This window comes from Dermacentor albipictus, chromosome 1 (genome assembly GCF_038994185.2).
Source record: "Dermacentor albipictus isolate Rhodes 1998 colony chromosome 1, USDA_Dalb.pri_finalv2, whole genome shotgun sequence".
NCBI lineage: Eukaryota > Metazoa > Arthropoda > Arachnida > Ixodida > Ixodidae > Dermacentor > Dermacentor albipictus.
The window spans coordinates 90,534,822-90,556,925 of record NC_091821.1 but is presented as its reverse complement, the minus strand read 5'-3'; the positions used below and the strand labels follow the sequence as shown (position 1 = coordinate 90,556,925).

The window sequence follows — 22,104 nt, the reverse complement described above, 5'->3', positions numbered from 1 at the left end:
AAACTAATTATTATTAGAGAACAATCAATCTCAAACCAGGCATAACAGAGCCTTGTTAATGTAATGCCCTCATACCTCACAATAGAACATTTTCTTTTGCATTATAAAATGTATTGCAGCTAGCGCTTCAGCAGAATACGGTGCTATGCACAGCGGCCTTGATGTCGTCTGCTCCATCCAGGGCTGCTAGTGCCACCCATTGGCCGGTCCTTGAACTAGCCTCAACGTCGCCAAACAATGGCGCTCCACATAATTGAGCAGGCACTGAAAGTATAGAGGAGGCTATGGACTGAATTATCGGGTGTCCGCAAAGTCGGTTGTTGACTGTACACTGGCAACTCCTTCAGCGGACATGGTGCCACAGACGATTCGTTATGATTCCTCTCCATTACTCGAGCCAGCATTACCACGACTTTTGTTCCCTTAATAAAATTACAGCTCATTTTCCCTGATAGAAGCACAAATTCCACAAGTTTTCCTTGAGTATTTCCAGGCAATTCAAAATCCCTGAGAATTTCCAGTTTTCCCATTAGGTAGACACCCTGGAGATCTGTGAACAAAGGTGAGCCAAAAGGAAATTTCTGGAATCTTCATCTGCAATTCTCCTGGGCACAATAGCCTAACCTGATGGCTAGCTGGCATGCAGTCATGATGTACTGTGCATGGTGCTTTGTTCCGCTTTCTTCCATTTTTTCTCCCAGCAGCCACGATTGAGTGAGCCAACTTAGAACTATGTCGAACGCCTGGTTGCAGACACGTGCACTTGAAGGAATGTGGGACAGGTGCGTGCGGCAACTACTGTGCCAAGCACTGAAATCTGGAGAAAGAATCCAACCGTCTTTTGTCCGCTTTTCAACGTTTAGTGGCGCCACATTTGACAAATGTTGGAATTGACGTAAAACAGCTTATTTTCTTTTTTTATTCAGATGGTGCCATCAGTAATATACCCCTGTGATATTTATTATTCATTGGAAATCTTTTGTTTCAAGCATTGCTTAGCAAAACTCGGGAGTGCTAGTAATTACAACACACTGTATGGCTCTACTGATGTGCAACATTCAGCGTTTACATGAAAAAGAATGTCAATTTGCATGGACCTGGCCAGTAGAAAAATGAGCTAAATTCACTGCTTCCTTGTAGATTTCTTAATAAACATAAGATCATTTTCTCTTCATAGAATTGGAGAGAAGGGCTTGGTGCTTAATTATTGAAAATTTCAGTTTCAGCTTGAATAGTTTCGCCTCTTCTTTGGTAATGTGTGGCCAAGTATAGCCATAGATTGCCAATTTGAAGCAACAAGAACTCATGAAATGTTCATCAGAACACAAAACAATTTCGCATAGATGATAAGTTCGCTGTAGCCTAGAAAATAGTTAAATATTATTGTTCTGCATTGAAAAGGAGAAAAGAATATTCATTTATAAACTTTTATTGTTTTGCCCCTTTTGATTGCAGCCTGTACCTAATTGCTTTACACACAATCTCTCTTCATAAAAACCTTGTACCATTAAAACTCAATATAATGGAACCCGATTTTACGAAGTTCCCGATCTAATAAGGAAATTTACATTCCCCGGCTGGTACCCATTGGGTTCAATGTTATCCACAACCTAAATTCCCAAACCCAAAGGTAAACTCGATTTAACGTTTTCCTGAAATAAATGAATAAAAAAGTGGTGATTTCTTTCTAATTTTGATACAGACGGCTCCTTCAAGTGTACACTCTGAAGCTAATGCGTTTAAACATCTCGGCACCATGGTCACATCCCTAGCTTTAATTTGATGAGGCTGCATGTCACACCCATGCACGGAACAGCCATATTATGATTTATGCGACAGATGGCTGGATTAGTGACAAATACAATGCTGTGGTAGCCTTTGCGTGTTGCTATGTTACAATTTTAGATCGCAAAGGGCCTAAAAATTCCTCTCTCGATTTTACAAACATTCAGATTTAACCCTTTGAGGGTCGAATTATTTTGAAAAGAACTTTCCTAGGTGGTCAAATTACTTTATTGCGGACCTTGAACGTACAAAATGTATAAATTCGGGAATAAATAGTAAAAAATAATTATGAACAGTATTTTGGTATCGGCATCAATCAGAACTACAAAATGTTCAATAGTATTTCCGAGCGTGGTACTCCTTGAAACACGGGTCTATGCACAGCGCCTTATCGCAGTCTGCACACCTAAAATGCATGTCTGTTCTCTTGGAGCGAGGAGCTGTGTTGGTGCACACATGACATCTCCGCGTGCGGCTGCCTTGGACAGAGGTCTGAGGTAACCTCTCGTGTAAGCGCGTTGCCACTGAGAGCGAGAATACCTCGCGAATGGCGCTGATAAACAAGCTAAGAGCAGCGCCAATCAAGATAGAAATCAACTTCCACCGCATGCAAGAGAGTGCCGACAATAAAAAAAATTATGTTTCACGCGCCTCTGTTGCGATCACGCGGCGAAACCGAAACCGCCAAAGGGGCGTTGCCGCAGTCTGAGCGACGTGCTGAAGCTAGCAATCAGTTCTGTTTATCTCCCCTAGAAGGTAGCACAAATTTCAAACGCTTCTTGTAAGTGCTAAGAGGTGGCAACACCTCACGGTGAGCACGCATCGTCATTATGGTGCAAAATTTCAAACAGAGGGTCGGAACCGTACCCGTATGGCAAAGACCGTGCGGGACAGAAAACCGCCGCCGTACATGTACGGCAAAAACCTTCAAAGGGTTAACAAAATCATTCGAGCGTGGCCGTCATTTCATTAAATCGAGTTTCAACTGTATAACTTTTCGTTTAAATGCACAGCAAAATTCATTTTGTTACGTTGAACAGTTTTGCAAGAAAGGCAGTACAACGGAGGCTAGTAAAGCAAAAAGGCCGTTTTCTGCTCACACTGTTTTGATTGCCATCAGGTAACGCTTTAAACTAGGCAATAATATTAGGTGTCACTGGAAAGCGCAGAAAGCAAGCTTTCTAATGCGATATAGTTCCCATCCGTCGAATGAGCACAGAAAGCACAGTGCGTCCGCAAACAATGACATAGCTACCGTGGGGGTTCGGGCTAACACGCCCGGAACCGGCTAGCTAAGGTCTAAGGAGACATGTAGCTCGCCCCCAATCTACAGCGCACACAATGGGGCGCTATGGCAGGTTCGCTGAACCACCGGCAAGGCACAGAGATGACTTCAGCCATTCTACAAACAAAAGGGGGTTTATTCTCTGTTATGTACAAAACGTGCGTACAATACCGGGGTTACAGCACTAGGGTGGCGGTTGCAGACTACGGGTGAAAGCTCCCGGGAAGTCTGCTCTGCCTTTGTCTACACAGGCTCTTCCGAGCTAGGTTCGCCACACAAAGGGGGCCGCTTTGCACAGAGTGGTGCGGGACCAAGTGGATCTACACGTCCAACAGCCAAGAGCACCGAAAGTGAATTTGCCAGGTGAAGGCGCCCGTATACCTCGGATGCTGAAGAAGAGCGGTGCCAAAGAGAGGGTGAGAGAGGCTCGCTCCTCCGGCACTGTTTGTACGCATGGCACACAGCATAATGTGAGTCGCGCACACAAGCAGCAGGCTCCGTGTCATGCCGGCAACAGCGGCCGCGGGGAAAGTACGCTATCCAAAATAATGCTGGAATGGCATGTCCCCAGCAATCACGCAGACAAATGGCCCAACTTGCATGTGAACTGGAGAACGGGGTCCAAAGGGGTCCCCACACTACAAAGCGCAAGCACTGGAAGCATTCTGTTGTCACACCTCTATCAAAACCAGGCAAGCAACTGATGCAACTCTGCAATATGCAACTAGCCTCACTTACTCCAATCATTTGTAAATTAATTAAAAAGATGGTTACCAAATGCTTCTCCGACGATCTTGAGGAGGCCGAGTACTTCCACCCCTTTCAAACCAGATTCTGACTGCAGTTGGGCACACAAGATAGCCTCTACCCTCTGGACACTACCGTTCGCGAGAGGAAGTTTTGCAAAAGGACGACCAGACATACTAGTAGCAGTTGATTTGAAGAAAGCTTTTGACACCGTTGGCCGTCCTGGTATGGGAAGCCAGCGTTGGAGTTTTGAATGGTTACGCAGCGGCTCCTCATGGACCATTGTGTGCATTCTTTAGTCATACAAAGAAAAAGGCCAGCGGTGGTATGCTGGGTGCTGTGCAAAAGCTGTGAAAAAAAAAAAAAGAACTTGAAGGTCATTGTTAACGCTGCGTGGTTATTAGTCTATTATTTCTTGTCAGAACTCCAAGCATGAGCCAGGGCGACATTGGATTCGATCAGGCAGACTAGGCAAGCCGAATGAGCACAGTCACAGCATCGTCGTGTCGCAATCTCATGCCGCTTCAGAAATTTTTACAACATCTCGGATGCAATAGCCATGTGCATTAGATTTTGTTCAAAGTAAAAATAGGTTTGATTGAGAACCTATTTCTCGTACAAGAATGTATATAAAGCTGGCATTTTTTCGGGGACGTGAATAATATTCGTGCCTCCCGATTTTAATACCCAGTTTTTTCAATCGTGTGTGGTGTCTGTTGACTGTGCCTGGTGCCAAAAAGAAAAGGAGGCAAATGACATTGCTAATCATGCAATGCCACAGCGAACACAAACAGTGAACACTTTGTTCTTACAGCAGGAACAGTGCATCGCTGCTACCTGCAACACAAATATTTGCTATGCAGCTTCTATTCCAGGTAAAATAATATTCACTAAAGTGAAGTGATGCGTAGATCGTTCATTTTATTAAGAGCGACGTCTACACTTAAAGAGCACCAACAAGCAAGTCTAGTTTATCTGCAGTGCATGGCTACCGACGGCGCACGGCAAACCAGCTCGGCCATGCTGGCATTGCAGCCGACGATGCTGCGAATGTCAGTGCATTTTCTTCTGTGTGAAATTATTGCGAGGAGAAGGTAAATTGGCAACGGTAACAAACCATTGTAGCTTGTAAGCCTCGGAGACTTCTTCTGAAGCGCCATCAGCGACAGCTTCGAAGTGACCCAAAAGAAGCCTAGTGACATCAGCGGTGAACAATCAGCGCCGGTGAAGCTGCCAGCGACGTTGTAGCATAGCTGCGGCCACTTCCCTGTTGCTGAATGGCCACAGCGATGTGCACAAGAACTCGCAAAGAGGACCTCTACGTGACAGGCAGATCGTAGTGCTTTGGCAGAACAGCCGGCAGCTGGCGAGTTGCAAGGTCTCTTAAGTGGATGCACCTTAATTCTACCACCGAGGTTTTAAAGAAATCAACAACACCTTGCTTACAAAGGAGCTGTCCCTATATCCAAATTGAATATGCATAAAACGAGCAAGTGAAATTCCTGAACCACTGTTCTCAGAGTTCGTTTCTCAATCTCGAAAGCAATTTATTGTGTGTAATCCTCGCCCTACTATAGTTATTTTGCATTAACGGACTCTTCAAGTAAGTTGATCCTCTTAAAACCGTACCACAACTATATATTAGTGGCGCACTTGCAGGCACTGATGCTTCCGGAATAGGTTGCTGTGAAGACATTTTAGGGAGTTTTTCACAAGTAAATTTGTCTTCAATGATCGCAGCCTCTTCAATGTTTTCAATACTCACATGCGCGCACACTGCACTAAGCCAAATGATAAAGGAAAACATGTCAAACTCAATAAGATTTTGCATTTCCGCAAAACGTAAGAAACAACATGCTCCCTGCAGCCATGGGTTTGTTTCAGAGGCTAAAAGTTATAGCGCTTTCTCACTCATGGCACTGAGGCTCGCACGCCTCCTGGGCGCATGCCCCCTGGGCAGCACTGCTTCCCCATTTTTAAACTTCATTAAGGCATTCTTAAAGAACAGGACATTTAAAATTCAGTTATCTCCAGGTCATTAAGCCGGGCACTTCACCAACGCTGTAGGAGTCCCACAAGGGTCAATCATCTCCCCAACACTCTTTAACATCGTCATGGTGAGGATCACATGAAGGTTAGATGCAGTTGAAAACCTTTGGTTTACAATGTATGTTGGTTATATTACCCTGGGGACGACGTATAGGCTCAACACAGCTGAACAAGCTACAACAGTGCAAAACACACTGGGCATAATTGATTAGGAACTGAACACCACAGGCATGAGGCCCTTGCCAAGGAAGACACACTAGAGCCCACTATATGAAAAACATGGAAGCTCTGACTTCACCCTTTACTTCAACAAACACCAAATTCACCAACCAGAAGGTGGACACCTCAATATACTGGGCAACCCAATCAACAAGGATGCTATGGCAAGCCCATGGCTGCAACAGTTGAAGCAGCAATGGAGACCAACTGTGCACCTTTTCGAGAGGCTAACCCACCACAGCGGAGGGGCAGGAAGAGAGGTTGAGCGATGGCTTATAGTAGTTGTTCTCATCGCCAAGATAAGGTATGGTCCACATTACGACCTGATGGCTGCCAACAAGCAGCTTGACAAGATACAGAACGTGGCTATGAGGGCAATCACTGGCCTACCAATACACGTAAAAGCAGAAGAGCTGCACAGATATTGCTGCCTCCCAACGGGAAGAACACTGGTTAAGACCCACAAGAATAACCACGAATTGAGGCTGAGGAACACATTGAACTGTCAGCGACTACCATCTAGATTGCATAGCATGAACCAGGCACGTACCCAGGATTTTCTTTCGGGGGGGGCCCACCACCTCCATCATCTTCATTATCATCATCATCGTGTTTTATGTCTACTGCAGGACGGAGGCCTCTTCCTGCGATCTCCAATTACCCCTGTGCTGCGCCAACCGATTCCAACTAGCGCCCGCGAATTTCCTAATTTCATCGCTTCACCTAGTGTTTTGTCGTCCTCGATTGCGTTTTCCTTCTCTTGGTACCCTTTCTGTAACCCTAATGGTCCAACGGTTATCTAACCGGTGCATTACTTGACCTGCCCAGCTACATTTTTTCCTCTTGATGTCTATTATAATATCGTCTATACCCGTTCGCTCTCTGATCCAAACCGCTCTCTTTCTCTCTCTTAACGTTATGCCTAGCCATCTTCGTTCGATCGCTCTTTACGCGGTCCCTAAGTTGCTCTCAAGTCTCTGTCCCATATGTCAGCACTGGCAAAATGCACTGATTGCACACCTTACTTTTCAATAATAATGGTAAGCTTCCAGTGAGAAGTTGGTAAGGTCTGCCGTATGCGATCCAACCTATTTTTATTCTTCTGTGAATTTCCTTCTCATGATCAGGGTTCCCTGTGATTAATTGACCTAGGTAAACGTACTCCTTCACAGTCTCTAGTGGCCGACTGGCGATCCTGATCTCTTGTTCCTTTGGCCGGCTATTTATCATTATCTTCATCTTCTGTATATTAATATTCAACCCCACTCTTACACTCTCTCTGTTAAGGTCTCCAATAATTTTTGTAACTCATCTGCATTGTTGTCGAATAGAACAAGGTCATTGGCAAACCGAAGGTTGCTGAGATATTTGCGGTCGATCTTTACTCCTAAGCCTTCCCAGGTTAATACCTTGAATTCTTCTAAGCACGCAGTGAATAGCTCTGGAGAAGTTCTGTCTCCCTGTCTGACCCCTTTCTTTATAGGTATCTGCTTTTCTTGTGTAGAATTAAGGTAGCTGTAGAACCTCTGTAGATATTCTTACGCGAAGGACGAGTCAGTAAGACGAGAAACTATTTACAGAATATATTTAAACAACGGTTGCAGCGCTGACCGGTTAGATTCACAGCGCGAGCCCAGTTCCTTCTTCCTTCTCCTTTCTGGAGTTAAGGCGCCCACGCGCCTCGTTTAAACAAACAAATACCACACTCATGTAGCAATATTTTCCAAGCTTTTTACGTAAGCGTTCTGTACTCCTTGATTACGTAGTACCTCTATGACTACTGGTATCTCTACTGAATCAAATGCATTTTCGTAATCTATATAAGCCACATAGAGAGGCTTATTGTACTCTGCAGATTTCGCGATAACCTGATTGATGACATGGATGTGATCCATTGCAAAGTATCTCTTCCTGAAGCCAGCCTGTTCCCTTGGTTGACAAAATCCAGTGTTGCCCTTATCCTGTTGGAGATTATTTTGGTAAATATTTTATATAATACTGGAAGCAAGCTAATGGTCCTATAATTTTTCAATTCTTTAACGTCTCCTTTTTTTGTGGATTAGTATAATGTCTGCATTCTTCCAGTTTTCTGGGACCCTTGCAGTCAATAGACACTTCGTATAAACAGCCGCCAGTTTTCCAAGCATTATGTCTTCTCCATCTTTGATTAAATCGACTGTTATTCCACCTTCTCCTCCCGCTCTTCATCGTTTCATGTCTTGCAGGGCCCTTCTGACCTCATCTCTAGTTATAGGAGAGTTTCTGTATCCTGTTCATTACTGTTTCTAAGCGAGGTATCGTGACTCCTCTGGGTACTGTATACAGGTCAGCTCAGAATTTTTCCACTGCTTTTACTATACCTTAGAGATTGCTGATGATATTATCCTTCTTATCTTTAAGTGCATACATCATGGTTTGTCTTATGTCAGGTTTCTTTTTTACTGATTTCGGGCTGCGTTCATTTTTTACGGCTTCTTCAGTGTTTCTCATGGTATAGTTTCGAATATCAGTTACTTTCGCCTTGTTGATCAGTTTTGACAGTTCCGCGAATTGCGTAACGCTGTGCGACCGCCAGTCCCATACAACCGCGTAGAGCGCAGGACTCTGCGATTCTGGACGTACTGCGCTCACCGCGAAAGGTTAGAAAGACACCCAGATAAGCACGGCAGAGAAGTGGCTACGTGAGGCGGTTCGACCGATAACTGTAGAAGCGTCATTGAAAACAAGTAATTGTTCTCCACTTCCGGCGGCGTTTTCTCTACTTCCTTTTTAAATGAAAAGATGTTGATCCATAAATAGTCTCATGAACAACGGTTAACTTTTTTTATTATTCGCTTTTGCTTGCAGTTTGGTTGTTGCCTTGGCTCTCTCCCTTAATAGATCGCTTAATTTCTCAACTCCTTGCGATTTTTGTTTCCAGTTGCCAATTTTACACGAAAAGTGCTATACAATTAGGGAAAAACAGACGCGGTAACGGGCGACAGTTACCTCATTTAAGGGTTATTGCAGGGTTTCGTGATGGACGTACGCTCTTTCACATTATTTTATTTCCCACCTTACCTAACCCATATCACATGTATATGGTTCCGGGCATCTGCCAGTGCCGCGGCAAGCCGTAACTCAAGGAAATAATGAAGCAAAGGGAAAAGTTAAACGCAATTGGCGTTTTCTCCGGCCGCAACTCGTTCCATGAGAGTACAGACCAGCTGAGTAAGAGCCGCATCCCTCTCCTGGTCCCAGGATCAGCCTAAACAAAAAAGGTTGAACTAAAGAAAGCAACAGCTATGCGCGTGACGGTTGAATAGATGGTGACAACTGAACGCATCTCGATTTAATCGCGCGAGTGCGGAATCTATGAGAAAACTGTCCTTCACATTACAATAGATGCCGATAACTATACCGCCATCTAAAAGGAGTGATAAAGGCAGCATAATGATGACCGATAAACAGCTGCCAAGTCTCAACATTGATCTGGCGGTGCTTTAGGAATGTGTGAGGAGTGGTGGCGTGGGTTGGGAGGGGGGGGGGGTATGCCACTTGATTTCGGGGGGGGGGGCCCGGGCCCCCCCGGGCCCCCCCCTGGGTACGTGCCTGGCATGAACCTGCACTTGCCAGAGCTGGACCAGCTACTTCTACCCTGGGATGAAATAAGGGTTACACAACCCAGACAAAACACCAAAGGCGAAGGCAGGGCGCACCGAAAACTAAGAGTACTAGATGCCCAAGAAAAGCACTAAGGAACAAACATATACACTGACACTAACTTACGATACGATGAAAGTTCAGGCAAAATGTATACAGCTACCACTTGTTACACAGCAAACAGGCAAGCACGCACCACGACTCACAGCAGCTATGCTCACTAGACAGCCACAGAGCTTGGACTACAAGCCATCGAAAAAGCTATTCAACTCTGTGATGGGCCCACAGAAGCCACAGTTCCTATCTACACCGACAGTCAAGAGGCCCTCAAGCAACTGAACTCCAGGTCCTACACGACTACCATGACGCACCACATTGAACAAGCCTGCTGCCACCTGCAAAATAATAGACGTGCATGCATTCTCGTACACTAGACACCAGGCCACAACATGAGGGGAACGTGGAACGGGGCAGTCCGTGAGGCTGCAGGCAAGAAAAAAAGAGAACTGCCATCATAGCCTTGAAGTGAGCCCACCATTGCTGGACCACACCTATGGCTCCCCATCATTTACCCCTGTACCAGACCACAAGATTGCCCGACTGAAGCACATCAAGAAGGCTCTACTACAGGAGTTCATTCCCAGCATCCTTCCTCCCATTCCCACTCGTCTTCCCAGAGCAGCCCAGGTTCTTATCCACAAGGCAGGAGCTAAGGCACCCATTACACCAGATGTTCAGAGCACATGGAGAGGAACACAAGCGGGATGCCCCAACTGTACTGTAATCAATGTCGACCTCAAAGATGTGATCTGGTCCTGCCTTGCCATAGCCAGCCTCATGGACAAGCACAACCGACCTCTAAAGGTGGCATCATAGATCCACTGGGTCGCATCACAACGAGATGTCACCAGGAGAATTATTGCTGTGCTTTCCCTCACTAAGGAGACGGGCATCCTTCCTTTCACCTGATCCCTTACCCCAATCTTAGGCCACAGGCCATCCTTTCTAATAAAAGTTTCAATCAATCAATTAATGGTTTTCACAATCAGTGGGCGGGCAGGACGCAGTGCGCGGTTATGGCATCAGATACAAACCTGCATAGGCAAACTTTTCACCCGTCTCAGCATCATTAAAAACTATCATCGTTGCTAAGAGGGACTTAACAACGCAAAAGTCAAGCTAGTCCACATAGAAAACGCCCTACAGAAGGGAAAATTTCGACTGTTGTATCTGACATGCGGTCATAACATATTGTTATATACACTCTCTTTTTCTCATAGCCCTAATGCATAAGTTGATATACTTAAGTTGAACCCTTGTTATACCCGATATATTGTTATACGCGGAATCATTATAAGTGGACTGCACTTTACATAGAAAGGGATAAAAGTACCAACGATTAAGTCTCAGAAATAAAGGTTTCAGAGCATCCAGTCTCAGTCTTTGTTGAACAACACACATAGGACCTGCTGGACAAACAGACAATGATGACAACAACAAATAGCAAGAATTTATTTCCAACTATTATTTCACTCTGCTTGTAAGGCCCACAGAACACAAATGGGGAAACTACCTTCAACTGTTGTTAGCTGTTAATCCTAGCTTTAATTATTGCAAATGTAAAGAAACAGTCACTTACCCAAGAGGCTTATTTTGTATTCTTCGCTCTCCCTGGTATGTGCTTCCATTAGCCTGCGAAGCCACTGTGTAGGTGTTTCGTTGTTATCAGTTGTTTGCACAAAGTCTTGTACAACCTGGTCCATCCAAGATAAAAGAAAACAGGGAATTTGACTAGAAGGTATGCAATGTGGCAACCAAATGATCATTAAACGTTCAATGGGCTGATTGCATTATCACAGAAAGGAGAGCTTGTAGACCACTTTCCATCTTGGACCTTTATTTCGTTGATTCTAGGCACTTTTCTTTTTATGGTCCCACAAATATTTGAGTTTGAGAATGAGGCTATTCCTCAGAATTTAACACCCAACAAATTCACAGAGCAACAAACCACATGCAAAACCAGGCAAGCAGACCGCACCACATAGCTTAGATGCTTCCAGTAAAATGGGGGACCTTTTGCTCAAAGAAGGGTGCAAGTTGGGGCTCATACGCTGACAGAAATAACAAGAGAATAACATGACTGATCACATTTCTTGCCTTGCAACTATTAGGAGAGTGAGCACCGCCTCTGGAAAGAAGCCTGCTTGCAGAGTTTTGTCATCAATGCACATGCGTTTGTTACTTCAGGACAGAAAGTGTACTTGAACAGAGAAAATTAGCGTATTTCATGTTTATGCACTACCAATTTGAGTTTGAAAGTCATGCATATTTAGCAGTTCTTGAAGGGTTTATAACATGGGCTCAATTAACTGAACAACTGAATTCAATATATATATATTGTAAGCATTTATGCGGACTTCATCTTCATCTGTGCAAAGTCATCATCAATCATCGGCTCGTGTTCGTTTTGCATCGGCGCCATTTTTCCTTCTTGGAATAAAGCGTCGTCTCGACCGTGGTATTTCAAGTGGTGGAGGCGCTTTAAGATCCCTTTGACCTCAATCCACTTCAAGACCTCTCCTGGAGCTACGTTCGGGATGCCGCTTACGCCAAAAGGCCGCCATGTCGCAAGACCAGACCGCAGCGTCCACCATCTCGGTTCAAGTGCCAGCCACCCGCAATACTAGCCCAGCCAACAACCGGTATCGCGATCCTGAAATCTTCTCTGGCTCGCCTGGTGAGGACGTTGAAGACTGGCTCGACAACTACGATCGTGTCAGCGAATACAACAACTGGAACGAGACATCGAGGTTAAACAACATGCCATTTTACGTCTCTCAAGTAGCCAAGACATGGTTCCTGAATCATGAGAGAGACTTCCGTGATCGGTCGTCTTTCAGGGAGCAGCTACGGCAGATTTTTGGCACACCCACGGTTCGTTCAGAAGTTGCGAAAAAGAGGCTGTCTGAGCGCGTCCAGCATTATGGCGAGTCGTATACCTCGTACATTGAGGACATCCTCGCGCTTTGCCGCCGTGTCGACAGTGCCATGCCAGAACCTGATCATGTGCGACATCTTCTTAAGGGTATCGGATCTACTGCCTTCAATGCACTCGCCGCTCAAAAACCTTCGATGGTGTCGGACGTCATCTCCGTCTGTCAGCGCCTCGACGCCCTGCAATCAATCCGCTTGCAACCGGACTTTTTCGACAACCCCCTGGCAAACAGTATTGAGCTCCGGTCTATCATTCGAGCCATAATTCGTGAGGAATTGCAAGCGCATGGCTCACCCCCTTGCAGCAGCGCTCATGTCCAACCTGCTTCTACGGACCTGCGCGGTATTATTAAGGAGGAATTGGCCTCCCTGCAGAAAGCCCAGCATACCAACGCTTCTCCTTGCCCACAACCGGCTTCTTACGCCCAGATTGCTGCAATGCCAGCCGCGCCGTCTCCAATCACACCACCTGCGCCTGTTCCCGATCACCTGGCACTTTTAGTCACCCGAGCTCCGAACCCACCTTACTACTCTGCCTGGCGTTCGTCAAGGCCTATCTGCTACTACTGTGGCTTTCGAGGACATATCTCCCAGTTTTGCCGACGCCGCCAGCAAGACGAACATCGTGGTTACGCGGCCTTTGAAAGCCACGAGCCACCTCCTCGCGTTTACCGCACTTATGACGATAATCCTCCCGTTCGCCGATCTCCATCTCCGGCCGACTTCTCCAACACCGCACTCAACACACGTGCCTCGAGATGCCGCTCCCCATCGCCGCTGCGACGTTCTGTTTCGCCACTTCGACCTGTCTCCCAACTCCATGTCCAGTGACCGGAAAACTAACCAGTGCAGTTTTTGGCGGGAAAACTGCATCCCCGCGAAGTGCTCCAAGTCCTCCTGAACGTCCTTCGAACACATTATTGGTGCCTGTGGAGGGTGTGCCTTTGTTAGCTCTGATTGACATGGGAGCTACTATATCTGTTATGCGTGCGGACCTGTGCTCTCGTCTGTGGAAAGTGAAACGCCTTATATTGGATCATCCCTGATTGGGGCTAATGGAGCAATCATTCTACCATCAGCCCAATGTACAGCACGCGTCTTCATTGATGGTATCTGTCATCACATTAAGTTCGCGATTTTATTCCAGTGCGCTCATGAACTAATTTTAGGTTGGGGCTTTCTCTCGTCAGCGTCCGCTTTAATCTCTTGCCGTCAACGTGTAGTCCATATGACCGAGACAGTTCATTGCAGTGGGAGTGCCGATGAGCCACGACTGCGTTTTCTCACTGCTGCCGATTCTGTACTGCCTCCCGGCCACGAGCAAGTCATAAGTCTCTCTTCTACGGACATCACCAATGGTGACGTGTTCATCACTCCTTACGGTCGCTGTCTTGCCCGTGGGATTGTCTTCGCTTCCTGCCTGGCGTGGTTCAAAGAAAGCTCTGCGTTAATCATCGCTTTAAACGCGACCACTGAGACAATCCTCCTACCTCAAGGCTCCGCAGTGACCTGTTATGTGGATACCCAACCAGTCTCCCTGCTTCCTCTTGCCGCCTCGCAAGCTCTTCCTCAACAGGACAAATCTGCTTCATCTGCCCTTGCTTCTGTGATAAGTTCTGACCTTACTGCTGCTCAACATGAAGCGTTGCTAAAATTGCTTTTATTTATTTATTTATTTACATATACTGCCATCTTGCATAGCAAGATATTGCAGGAGTGAGTGCATACATATGTCAATCAGTTGAAGAATACATTTGAGTGGCAAAAAGAAAACAAACAATCGAAAAAAAAACAATATCAGGAATAGCTAGTTGATTAATGAACATGATTAGGTAATAGGTTGGCAAATACATCACTTGGTAACTCGCGCAAGGACCCCTCAAGGCCATTCCAAATCACAATTGTATGCGGTAAAAAGGAAAACCTAAAACAATCAATCGTTGCATTCAAAGGAACAATGTTAAGATGATGACTTCTTCTGGTGGGCCGAGAAGAAGGGTTAGTGAAAACAATAGGTGCATTGACATAAGTTTTCCCATGAGCAATTTTATGTAGCAGAACAACACGGTCACAAGTACGTCTATGGGCCAGTGGCTTTAGTAGTAGCTTGCTAGCATGTGATGTCGGTGAGAAATGGCGGTCATAACGATTATATATAAACCTTATGGCCTTTTTCTGAATAGACTCAAGCATGTCTATGTCTTTGGAATGATGTGGCGACCACACTACCGACGCGTATTCAAGTAGAGGCCTTATTAGTGATCTGTATGCCGTTAATTTACATTCTTTAGTTGCATCTCGTAAGGTTCTTTTAAGATAACCCAGTTTTCTCAACGCCTTGTTGGTTATACAGTTAATGTGAGCATGCCATTTTAGATCAGGGGAGAAAGTAACACCAAGGTATTTAAACGTGTGGACGCTTGCAAGCTTGTGCGCTTCATTAAAATATGTAAATTGTAATGGTTGTTTTTTATTTGAAAAAGTCATTGATACGGTTTTCTTAAAATTAAGTGACATTTGCCATGTTCTGCTCCATTCGCAAAAACGGGTGAAGACTTCATTCAGCTCTAACTGATCATGATTACTACTTATACTAGAATAAAGGACGCAGTCATCAGCATATAGTCTTATTTTGACAGAAGTGCCCGCGGTTACTTCAACGACATCATTTACATAGACTACAAACAGCAAAGGACCCAAGACAGACCCCTGTGGTACACCGGATGTAACATTGACACGAGATGAGTGAACATTGTTAAATGCAACAAACTGAGTTCTTGTACTTAGGTAGTCCTGTATCCAACCTAGTAATTTATAATCATGAATTATTGCCTTGAGTTTAATGAGAAGCTTTTTATGGCACACTGTGTCAAAAGCTTTACTGTAATCAATAAAAATGGCATCAAGTTGTCCTCTAAGGTTAAGTGTGGATGCAATATCATGGGAGAATTCTAGAAGTTGTGTTACCGTGGAGAATCCGGAACGGAAACCATGCTGAGCATGCGAAAGAAGATTATGTTCAGATAAGTACTCAATGATATATTTATGAATAATGTGTTCCAATAGTTTACAAGATGTTGATATTAAAGAAATAGGTCTGTAGTTAGATATTTCCTGCTTATTACCGTCTTTGTGAATTGGAACAACTTTAGCACATTTCCAGAGTATTGGAACAGTGGATGATTCTACAGATTTCGAAAAAATTAGGGATAAGTACCGAGAGCTCCATTCAGAATATCGCCGTAAAAACATATCTGGTATATTATCTGGCCCAGTACTTTTCATAGTATCGATCTTGAGTATAAGATTGTGTACACCAGCTGAAGTGATTGCCATACTAGGAAAAGGTGATGACGAAAGAGTAGTGCAAAACGTAGGGGTGCGTCCATCATCACAGGTGAACACTGATTTAAAGTAATTATTGAAAGCTTCAGTAATGCTAAAATTATCTGAGCATGGTTGATTAGCAATTATGAATGAAGGAGAGCTCTCACTTGGTGGACTGATGGTTCGCCAGAACTTTGATGGCTTGTTTTTAATGAAGTATGACAAGGTGCTATTAAAATAGAAACTTTTCGCATTTGACATAGCAGATTTTAAGTTGTTTTTAAGTGCGGTCAATACTGAAGCTTTCATTGGATTGTTTGCATAGGGTTGTTTGCGCAGACGCCTGATGCGACGAATTAGGTGTATAATTTCACGTGTGTACCAAGGGTGCTTGGGATTGCGCTTTATACACTTGGTTGGAATGTAATCAGTTATACATTGATTGACAATTGAGTAAAAACGGTTCACTAACACGTTAACAGAGGAATGGTTTACGCAACTCGAAAATTCATCAAAAGAGCATGCGAGCAACTCAGTTATGGAGTTGTCATCAGCACGTTCAAAGTTCAATACTGTCTGATGTGAGGGGCGCTTAGGCATAGTTACTAAATTCAAATAAACAATGACCCCTTTATGGTCCGAGAGGCCTTCAACGATGGTACTATCATAACCATTTTGTCTAAGTTGCTCATTTATGAAAACAAGATCTAAAATTGAGCTTTCTCGGGTTGCGGAATTCACAATTTGCGTCAGATCGAAAGAAATAGACATGTTAATCAAGTAATCACAAATGGCTTTGTGACGGCCACCAGCAGATAGCGTTGGCCAATCTATGCCAGGGGTGTTGAAATCGCCAGCAAGTAACATTTTACAACAGTTAAGTTTATGTTTGGTTATATAATCGGTAAGATCGGAAAAGACACTGAGATCTGTGTCAGGGGGTCGATAAACAGCTCCTACAGCCAAAGTGAATCCACAAAGCCTTATTTTGCACCATACTGATTCGCAGTTAGGAACGTCAGGCAATGCTGTAAACTCAATGTCTTGGTTTACGAAGAGTGCCACACCGCCACCGCGCCGGTCACTTCTATCTTTCCTGAGGACGCTGTAACCTGGTGGTAAAATTTCAGTATCTAAGATGTGTTCACCAAGCCACGTTTCAGTCACGCAAATCACAGAAGGATGATAAAATGCCACGAGATGGTGAAAGTCTTGAATTTTGTTAAGAAGACTGCGGGCATTAACGTTTACCAGCGAGAAATTAGCATCGGAATGCAGTCAAGTTTCATGTACTGCAGAGGTTTGCTTTTTGGTTTTAATCATTGAATCACCTGATTCATTCAGCACATAGCGTACATTGTCTATCAGCAAGGAATCATACTGCAGACGAACGGTAGATGCATTTTTCCTTTGATTTACAGAAAGCCTCCAAAGAGCTTTGCGTATCTTTCGAACCCGTTCAGAGAAGTCCTCATTTATATATATATCTGTACCTTTAAGCTTTCGGGCATTCTTTAATATTGCAATCTTTGACCTGTAGTCCAAAAATTTGAAAATAGCAGGACGTGGTTTATCACCTCTACGCACCCCAAGCCTGTGCCAACGTTCAATGTCTGCACACTGAACACCAAGTTTATCAGATATCAAGTTCGTGAATGCGTCAAGTAGTTGCCCGGAGGGCTCAGAATGGGGTTCAGGTAATCCATAGACAACAAGGTTATTTCGGCGGGACCTGTTTTCAAGATCGTCAGACCGACTTTCCAGCTTCAATACCACGTTTTTAAGATGAGCGACAGTTTTTTCAAGTTCCTGAACTTGCGGAATCACTTCCGCGACTGGCAGTACTGACGTCTCAAGCCTGTTTAGCCTTTCTTCAATGGAAGAAAACTTGGCTGTCCAAGAAGATATTTCGGAACGAATTTTTTCCTGCCCTGCGAGCAATTGCAATAGCGTATCCTGTAACTTATCGGGACCAGGATTGGTCTCGACGTCACCAGATAACATCACCAACATTCTACGGACAGAAAAAATAGAAAACGCTCTCATCAGTGGGCCAGGCAGCAGCACTACACATCGATCATCGCTTCTATAACAAGGAAAATTGTACTTCGGGCATACCTGAAAGACAGTGCAGACAAGCTTAAACCATGTGCTCATCGTGCCGCTGCAAGACCCACTGAAGAGCATAGCGTCCGTCCTCGGCTTTATAGTGCAGTGTAAACGACCAGGTGACGCTGTGGTAGTGCTCCATGCGCAGAAGGGCTCGCCAAAGGTCGAGCCACGCAGGTCCGGTGCTTCAATCCAACGATGATGCGATGTTTGTATCACATCCTCCGATATGGCGGTCCTGAGTAACGTTTCGAAGGATGGGCCAAAGGGATCATGCGCAGAGGTAGCACATTCCTGAAGACATCTTACGAAGCACCAGGCCTCCTTTGATATGGATACTTCGTCACTCGGACAGACTTCCGTTGCCTGCCATCGTATCGACACCGATGGCCAGACTATTGCACGCCGTCGTCCCTACCGAGTCTCTTTGGCCGAACGCAAAATCATCGAGGAGAACGTCGCCGATATGCTGAAAAGAAATGTCATACGTCCCCCCTAGTGCTTGGTCATCACCCGTCATTTTAGTGCAGAAGTAGGATGGATCGGTACGATTTTGTGTTGACTACTGTGCGCTAAACAAGATCACCCGTAAGGATGTATATCCGATGCCCCATATCGATGACGCCCTTGATTTGTTGCAAGGCGCGCAATATTTTTCCAGCCTTGGTCTTCGCTCCGGATATTGGCAAATTCCAATGCACGAAGCGGACAAAGAAAAGACCGCCTTTTCTACTCCGGATGGTCTTTATGAGTTTAATGTAATGCCTTTCGGTCTATGCAATGCTCCCGCCACATTTGAAAGAATGATCTACACAGTTCTTCGCGGCCTCAAGTGGAAAACTTGTCTATGTTACCTCGACGACACTGTCGTGTTTTCCTCGACTTTCACTGAGCATCTGCAATGCTTAGATGAAGTGCTCACATGCCTTTCTAATGCCGGACTTCAACTAAACACGAGGAAGTGCCGTTTCTCTAGCACAACGATTAAAGTCCTGGGTCATCTCGTTAGCAAAGACGGCATCCAGCCCGATCCGGATAAAATTTCCACAGTGCTCAACTTTCCATGCCCACTTCGTGCAAAAGAACTGCGCAGCTTCATTGGACTCGCCTCATACTTTTGACGTTTTATCCGGAACTTTGCCAGCATTGCCTCACCCCTCCACAAGCTCCTTGCTAGTTCCAGTTCCTTCGATTGGAACGATCAGTGTGAAGCCGCGTTCCAAGAACACAAGCGCGCACTAACATCCCCACCTGTTCTTTGTCATTTTGATGACAAGGCGCCCACATTAGTGCATACTGACGCCAGCGGTCGCGGAATTGGTGCCGTACTGCTGCAGCGCGACCTCGAATTATGCGAAAAGGTTGTTGTATGTGCAAGCCGCACTCTCACTTCTGCGAAAAAGAAGTACTCGATAACCGAACAAGAGTGTTTGGCTGTTGTCTGGTCCATTCAGAAATTTCGTCCATATCTCCACAGTCGACATTTCACGGTTGTGACCGACCACCATGCCCTATGTTAGTTGTCGACGATAAAAAACTTGTCCGGGCGCCTTGGCCGCTGGATACTCCGATTACAAGCATATGATTTCAATGTCATATATAAGTCCAGACGGAAGCACCAAGATGCCGATGCTCTTTCACGATGCCCGTTACCACCATCATCGGAGCACATCACATCACCTTGTCAAATTGGCCGCACAGAGGATGCTTCGTCTATTACACCGATTTCTTCCAAACCGCCTTTCAGTGCTTTCCACTCACCAGCACGCCGATTCCTATTGCCATGGTATCATCAATCGCCTTAGCAGTGTTTCATCTCCACCCAATGCCAGGCTACGGAAACAGCTCAAACTGTGCAAGTTTGAAGACGACGTGCTCTACTTGTACATTTTTCACCCGGAAGGCCATCGATGGGTTCCCGTTCTACTGCGCTCTCTTCGCGCTGCAGTTCTGCAGGCTTCACACAATGACCCTACGTCAGGCCACTTGGGTTACCACAAAACACACGAGCACATACGCAGCCGATTCTATTGGCCAGGCCTTTCCACAAGCATAGCTAGATATGTTGCCTCGTGCACGCTTTGCCAACACCGTAAGCGACCTACTACTGCTCCGGTCGGGACCCTACAACCACTTCCTTGTCCAGCACAACCCTTCTCTGTCGTCGGCATTGACCTTTTCGGGCCACTCCCACATACTCCAGACGGCAACCGATGGATCGTCACTGCTGTTGACCATTTGACCCGGTACACTGAAACAGCCTCAATACGCTCAGGAGCTGCCTCAGAAGTAGCGGCCTTCTTCTTGCAGGCTGTCTACTTACGACACGGGGCGCCTCACGTTCTTTTGAGCGACTGAGGCAAGGCATTTCTTTCAAGCATTCTTAAGTTCTGCAAGCGTCCAACACCGCGCACAAGACAACGTCTAGCTACCACCCTCAAACCAACGGCCTAACAGAGCGATTTCATCGCAAGCTGTGTGACATGCTATCCATGTATATTCAACCTGATCATCGTAACTGGGATGCGATTCTCCCATTTGTACAACACGTCTGTTCAACGGACCACCGGATACTCTCCGTTTTTCTTAGTATACGGCAGCCACCCAACCTCATCACTTGACGTTTCTTTCTTCTCTGGCCCCGTCAACGCTTCACCATTCATTTGCGACCAGTTTGTGTCTCGTCTTGCCCAATGTCGTCGCCGCACCCATATGAACACTGCAGCCAGCCAAGACGATCGCAAGCATCGGTACGATGCCTCTCATTGCGTCGTTTCCTACCGCCCTGGTGACGATGTGCTCCTATGGACCCCTGCACGAACACCCGTTTTATGTGAGAAGCTTGAGTCTCGATACCTTGGCCCCTACAAAGTCATAGAGCAGACCTCGCCGGTGAACTATCGCGTTACACCTGTTGAGGCCCCAACCGACCGACGCTGCCGTGGAACAGAGATCGTGCACGTTTCTCGCCTGAAGTCCTTCCATCTCCGTTCCACTGTCTAATGTGCGGCCAGGCTGGCCACTTCCATCCACGGGGGAAATTAGTGTAAGCATTTACGCGGACTTCATCTTCATCTGTACAAAGTCATCATCAATCATCGGCTTTGCACCGGCGCCATTTTTACTTCTTGGAATAAAGCGTTGTCTCAACCGTGGTATTTCAATATGTATATCATGGGGACATCGATTGCATGGCAGCACTGCGGTGCCGCCATCAGCATGATCAATGCGGGGCTCATGCGCCCGGGCCACGCGCAGCGAGCCTGGCACAGGGAGCAACGATCAGGAAGCTGGATCTCAGTTGGTGTGGGCTCCGGACACTAAAGGTTGTCCTTTGTATGTCTCCTGCGCTCTGTGTCGTCTCTGAGAGCCTCAGCTGACCACTGGCTCTAAAGCCACGGCCCTAAGTCCCCATTAGGCGCCCAACGTTGGGCGCCAACGTGGGAATGGCGCGATCCCTTTGTCCCTGCCAACAGGTCCCAGTCCTGGCCAGCCGCGCCCAAAACCGGAAGATGTTAATCACATGCACTTGGTGCACTACAGTCAATTCAGCCACTGGGCTCTATGGGAGTGTCCGCTCTTGTTGAACATCTTTCTTTATGAGCGCCCAGGCGAGCCTCGAACCAGCGCTCACACTCACAAGTCACTTTCTCTTCCACTTCTTCGACTGCTAGCTCTGATGCCGGAGTTCCCGCAACACACACACACACAAATGTCCTACATGCTCACAGACATTATATGCTTAAGTACAACATCTTGAGAGGCTAGTTAGTTCATTTTAACAATTGCTTATGAATTGTTCAAGCTGGGAAAAAGGACAACACACAAGAAGGGACTTTCATGTTCCTCCTTATATGTTCTCTCTTTTCTTGGCTTGGGCAATTAGTAAACAAATGTTAAAATTTTATGCAGTAAAATCTTTATTATATAGTTGCAGTATCTTTTTA

At 45.7% G+C, this 22,104-nt stretch overlaps 1 protein-coding gene across 4 annotated transcripts in view; it reads right to left on the bottom strand.

The window, feature by feature from the left end:
* The window catches only part of LOC135920797 (guanylate-binding protein 2-like), a 229,126-nt gene that overhangs the window by 153,798 nt on the left and 53,224 nt on the right, over positions 1 to 22,104 (bottom strand). For all 4 annotated transcript variants that reach the window (XM_065455056.1, XM_065455057.1, XM_065455058.1 and 1 more), the window contains one exon: positions 11,367 to 11,481. In XM_065455056.1, coding sequence (XP_065311128.1) covers positions 11,367 to 11,481 — 115 coding nt within the window. The remainder of the gene's footprint in view (positions 1 to 11,366; positions 11,482 to 22,104) is intronic.